At 43.1% G+C, this 5754-nt stretch overlaps 1 protein-coding gene across 1 annotated transcript; it reads right to left on the minus strand.

Annotated features, from left to right (window-relative positions):
* Nucleotides 1–4120: 4120 nt before the first annotated feature.
* LOC138898363 (uncharacterized) lies at nt 4121–4982 on the minus strand. Its single transcript, XM_070184422.1, has 2 exons — nt 4582–4982; nt 4121–4175 (listed from the first exon to the last, which is right to left on the minus strand). The coding sequence occupies exons 1-2, from the start codon at nt 4980–4982 to the stop codon at nt 4121–4123; spliced, it is 456 nt and encodes a 151-aa protein (XP_070040523.1).
* Between the last annotated feature and the right edge of the window lie 772 nt (nt 4983–5754).

Here is a 5754-nt window from a genome sequence, read left to right on the forward strand (position 1 = left end):
ATCAATTCGAGAGGATGAACAATTTCCTTTAACAATTAATTAATTTAAACAGAAAATTAAACATATGAAATTTTCATCTTTTAATATTTTCCCCTAACAATTCACAATATATATATATATCAAATAATTTTAATTAAAGAAAGAATACAATTTACACAAGTTATTCATGATTTGAGTCCTAAACTACCCGGACTTTAGCATAAGTAGTAGCTACGCACGGACTCTCGTCACCTCGTGCATACGTAGCCCCCGCAATTTAGCACAATTATTTAATTTAATCACCTATGGGGTAAATTCTCCCTCACAAGATTAGACAAGAGACGTACCTTGCCTCAAAGTCCACTTTCCAATTACCACGTCACTATAAATTCTCAATTTGATGCCGAAAAATCCAAAACTATCCAAATGTTATACAAAATAATTAATACATGTTCAATAATTCGAATTTAGGCTATTAAATAAACTACCCAACCCAAAATGTTAAAATTTCTAAAATTCACCCGGGCCCACGTGCCCGGATTTCAGAAATTTTCGGATGAAAACGTTACCCATAATCTCAAGAACTCAAATATATAATTTCTATCCAATTCCATAACTATTTTCGTGGCTAAAATCTCATTTTTATAAAAATCAAAGTTTTTCATCTAAACCGTTGATTTCTAAGATTTACTAGTTTAATCTATGTATTTAACTCAAGGGATGTAGAATTAACTTACCTTCCAATTGCTAGTTGAAATCGCCCTCTCAAAAGCTCTGAAATTGCTTGGAAATGAAGGAAAAATGGGCTAAAAATGGTTGATTCCCGTTCTTTTAAGCTTTCTGCCAAACAGGCCTTTCGCACCTGCGGAGGTGGGAACACACCTGCAGCTTCGCACCTGCGCAAAAGCCTCGCAGGTGCGAGTTCCACTCGCCTGACCAAGCCTCGCATCTGCACGCCTAGCCTTGCACCTGCGCGTTTGCAGGTGCGCCAAAGTTCCGCACCTGCGGTGGCAAGCATTCCCTTCTCCTTCCGCTTCTGCAAACAAACGTCGCATCTGCGATGGTCACACCTGCGACTGTCCAAGCACAGGTGCGATTGTACCATAAGCATAAAGCTTCAGTTCTTCCTCCAAATTTCAAAATTGGTCCGAGCCTCGTCCGGTTAACACTCGGGGCCCCCAGTGCTCCGCCCGAACATACCAACAAGTTTGAAATCATAAAACGGACTCTCTCGAAACCTCGGAACGTGTAAAACATCATCAAAACTAAGAATCATACCCCCAAACCAAATTGATTCAACTTAGAAATTTCAAGTTCTTCAATTTACTTCCAATGCGTCGAAAATATACTTATACTACTCGGAATGACACAAAATTTTGCGGGCAAGTCTTAAATCACTATACGGAGCTATTCCCAAACTCGGAATTCCAAAAGGACTTCAATTACTCCAAAACCTACTCCAAAACAAATTTAAAGAACTTTAAACCTTCAAATAGTTGAATTTCACTATTAAGCGCCAAAACACACCCGGGTTATCCAAAACCCGGTTCGAACATACGCCCAAGTACGAAATCATCATACAAACCTATTGGAACCGTCAAATCCCGATTCCAGGGTCGTTTTAAAAAAATGTTGACCGAAGTCAAACTTGGCCTTTTAAAGCCAACTTAAGGAACCAAGTGTTCCGATTTCAACCCAAACACTTCCAAATCCCAAATCAACCCTCCCCGCAAGTCATAAATTAATAAAAGCACATACGGGAGGTTTTATTTTTAGGGAATGGGGTTCTAAAAGTTAAAATGACCGGTTGGGTCATTATATGCTCCACCTCTTAAACAAACGTTCTTCCTCGAACGGGTTTAGAATAATACCTGGAGTGCTAAATAAGTGTGGATATTTGCTCCGCATGTCCTCCTCAGCCTCCCAAGTCACTTCATCGACTGGTTGGCCCCTCCACTGGACTTTTACTGCAGAAATCCTCTTGGACCTCAACTGGCGAACCTGTTTATCAACAATGGAAACTGGCTCCTCTTCATAACCCAAACTCTTATCTAGCTGAACTATGCTGAAGTCCAACACGTGTGACAGGTCGGCATGATGCTTCCGGAGCATAGATACATGGAACACCTGATGAACTCCCGATAGACTGGGAGGCAATGAAAGCTCATACGCAACCTCCCCAACTCGTCTCAATACCTCAAATGGGCCTATAAACCTGGGGCTCAATTTCCCCCTTTTCCCAAATCTCATGATTCCTTTCATCGGCAAAACTTTCAAGAGAACTTTTTCACCTACCATAAATGATAAATCACGCATTTTCTGATCCACGTAACTCTTCTGTATGGACTGTGCTATACGAAGACGCTCTTGAATCAATTTTACCTTTTCCAAGGCATCCTTCACCAAATCAATACCATATAATTTAGCCTCACCAGGCTCAAACCATCCAATGGGCGAACGACATCGCCGACCATATAAAGACTCAAATGAAGCCATCTTGATGCTGGATTGGTAACTGTTATTATAAGAAAACTCGGCCAAAGGCAAGAAACGACCCCACTGACCTCCAAAGTCAATCACACATGCCTTGAGCATATCCTTCAAAATCTAAATTGTCCGTTTTGACTGCCCGTCGGTCTGCGGATGAAAAGTTGTGCTAAGCTCTACACGGGTCCCCAATTCACTATGTACTACTCTCCAGAAATTTGAAGTAAACTGAGGCCTCTATCTGATATGATAGAAATTGGTACACCGTGCAACCGAACTATCTCTTGAATATATATATCTGGGCCAACCTCTCTGAAGTATACGTAGTCACAACAGGAATAAAGTGTGCCGACTTGGTCAACCTGTCGACAATGACCCAAACTGCATCAAACTTCCGCAAGGTCTGTGGCAACCCAACTACAAAGTCCATAGTGATTCTTTCCCATTTCCACTCTGGTATAGCCATCTGCTGAAGTAGGCCATCTGGCCTCTGGTGCTCATATTTAACTTGCTGGCAATTTAGACACCTAGCTACATACTCAACTATGTCCTTTTTCATTTGCGTCCACCAATAATGCTGCCTCAAATCACGATACATCTCTGTAGCACCTGGATGAATAGAACACCGAGAACTGTGTGCCTCCTCTAGGATCTTTGTCCTTAGTCCATCCATATTAGGAACACATAGACGATCCTGGAGTCGCAGAACACCATCCGCACCAATAGTAGCTTCCTTGGCACCACCTCGTAGTACTGTTTCTCGAAGAACTAATAGATGTGGATCATCAAACTGGCGAGTCTTGATCTGCTCAATTAGCGAAAGCTGTGCTACAACACAGGTAAGAACTCGGCTGGGTTGTGAAATATTCAATCTCACAAGTCGGTTAGCCAAGGATTGAATATCCAAAGCTAATGGCCTCTCCTCTGCTGAAATGAAAGCCAAACTACCCATACTCTCCGCCTTTCTACTCAAGGCGTCTGCAACTACATTTGCTTTGCCTGGATGATACAGGATAGTAATATCATAATATTTTAGTAACTCAAGCCATTTTCACTGCCTCAAATTTAGCTCCCTCTGCTTGAACAAATGCTGCAAACTGCGATGATCAGTGTAAACTTCACAAGACACCCCACAAAGATAATGCCTCCAAATCTTAAGAGCAGGAACAATTGCAGCTTACTCCAAATCATGCACTGGATAGTTCTTCTAGTGGGGCTTCAGCTGATGTGAAGCATATGCAATAACTCGCCCTTCCTGTATTAATACACAACCCAAGCCAACGCGTAAAGCGTCACAATACACTGTATACATCCCCGAACCGGAAGGTAAAACTAACATCGGTGTTGTAGTCAATGTTGTCATGAGCTTCTGAAAGCTTACCTCACAATCATCGGACGATCGGAACGAAGCACCCTTCTAGATTAATTTGGTCAAAGGTGTTGCAATAGATGAGAAGTCCTCCACGAACCGACGATAATAACCTGCTAAACCTAGGAAACTCCTGATCTCAGTCGCCGAAGTGGGTCGGTGCCAATTCTGAACTGCCTCAATCTTTTTGGGATCAACCTTAATGTCCTCGCCGGATACAATATGCCCCAAAAATGCTACAGACTCTAGCCAGAACTCACATTTAGAGAAATTAGCATATAACTTTTATTCCCGCAGCGTCTGAAGCACCGCTCTCATATACTGCTCGTGCTCCTCCTTACTGCGCGAGTAGATCAAGATATCATCAATGAAGACAATGACAAACGAATCAATATATGGCCTGAATACCCTGTTCATCAAATCCATAAACGCTGCCGGGGCGTTAGTTAAACCGAAGGACATTACTAGAAATTCATAATGACCATATCTAGTCCGGAAAGAAGTCTTCGGAATATCCGAATCCCGAATCTTCAACTTATGATACCCCGACCTCAAGTCAATCTTAGAAAACACCCTAGAACCCTGCAACTGGTCAAATAGATCATCAATACGTGGCAGCGGGTACTTGTTCTTAATAGTGACTTTGTTCAATTGGCGATAATCAATACACATTCACATCGTTCAATCCTTCTTCTTCACCAAACAACACCGGTGCACCCCAAGGCGATACACTCGGTCTGACGAACCCTTTGGCTAGTAACTCCTCAAGTTGTTCTTTCAATTCTTTCAGAGCAATCCAATAGGGTGGGATAGATATAGGCTGGGTATCTGGAGGCAAGTCAATACAGAAGTCAATATCATGATCAGGTGGCAAACCTGGAAGATCTGAAGGAAATATATCAGGGAACTCCCGAACTACATGCACTGAATCAATGGACGAAGTCTCTACAGTAGTATCCCGAACATAGGCTAGATAAGCCAAACAACTCTTCTCAACCATCTGTTGAGCCTTCATAAAAGAAATAACCCGATTAGATGAACTAATAGATGAACCCTTCCACTCCAGCCTAGGAAATGCTACAATAGCCAAGGTAACAATCTTGGCATGACAATCTAGAATAGCATGATATGGAGATAACCAGTCCATGCATAGAATAATTTCAAAGTCGGTCATCTCAAGCAGTAGAAGATCTTCTCAAGTTTCATAACCACATAGTGGACACAGAAACATGAATACTCAAGGACTCACGATAACACCCAGGAATGGAGCAAATAGAGATGACACATATTAATACGTAGATCTTGGATCGAATAATACTGAGGCATCTTTGCCGCAAATAGAAATAATACTTGTAATCACGGCATTTGAGGCCTCTGCATCTGGTCTAGCCAGAAAAGAATAGAACCGAGCTGGAGCGCCAACTGGCTGGTCTCCACCTGGCTGACCTCCACCTCTAGGACGACCCTTACCCACCTGTCCTCCACCTCTTGGTGGTCCGAATGGTGGAGCAACTGGTGCGGTGATCATAGGCTACTGACCGTACTGCACTAGTCTACCCCGCAGCCTGGGGCATAATCTCCATATGTGACTGTATCCCCACACTCCTAACAACTCTTCGGTACAATGGGCTGCTGACTAAGAATCTGGCCCTGGTGACCTGAATACCCACTGGAAGGACCCTGAATAGCTGGTGGGCGATAAGAACTCTTTGGTATAGCACTTAAATAAGGTCGTACTAGAGCACCCTGAGGAGGCGGTGGTGCGGGATATGGGGGCCTGCTGGACTGCCCTCTCACGAACTGACCTCTGCCCCCAGACGGAGCACCTCTGAACTCTCTAGAATATCTAAACCGCTTATCTTTCATAACCTGCTCTCAGCTCCGTTGACGCACACCCTCAATCCTTCGGGCTATCTCCA

Source organism: Nicotiana tomentosiformis, chromosome 9 (assembly GCF_000390325.3).
Source record: "Nicotiana tomentosiformis chromosome 9, ASM39032v3, whole genome shotgun sequence".
Taxonomy (NCBI): domain Eukaryota; kingdom Viridiplantae; phylum Streptophyta; class Magnoliopsida; order Solanales; family Solanaceae; genus Nicotiana; species Nicotiana tomentosiformis.

Bases quoted from the DNA above. Each gene is read 5' to 3' on its own strand.
- LOC138898363 (XM_070184422.1), bottom strand. From the start codon at position 4,982: ATGGACTGGTTATCTCCATATCATGCTATTCTAGATTGTCATGCCAAG. The intron at 4,176-4,581 runs GTTCGTCAGACC...CTACTCGCGCAG, and splicing joins GAGGAGTTACTAGCCAAAGG to TAAGGAGGAGCACGAGCAGT.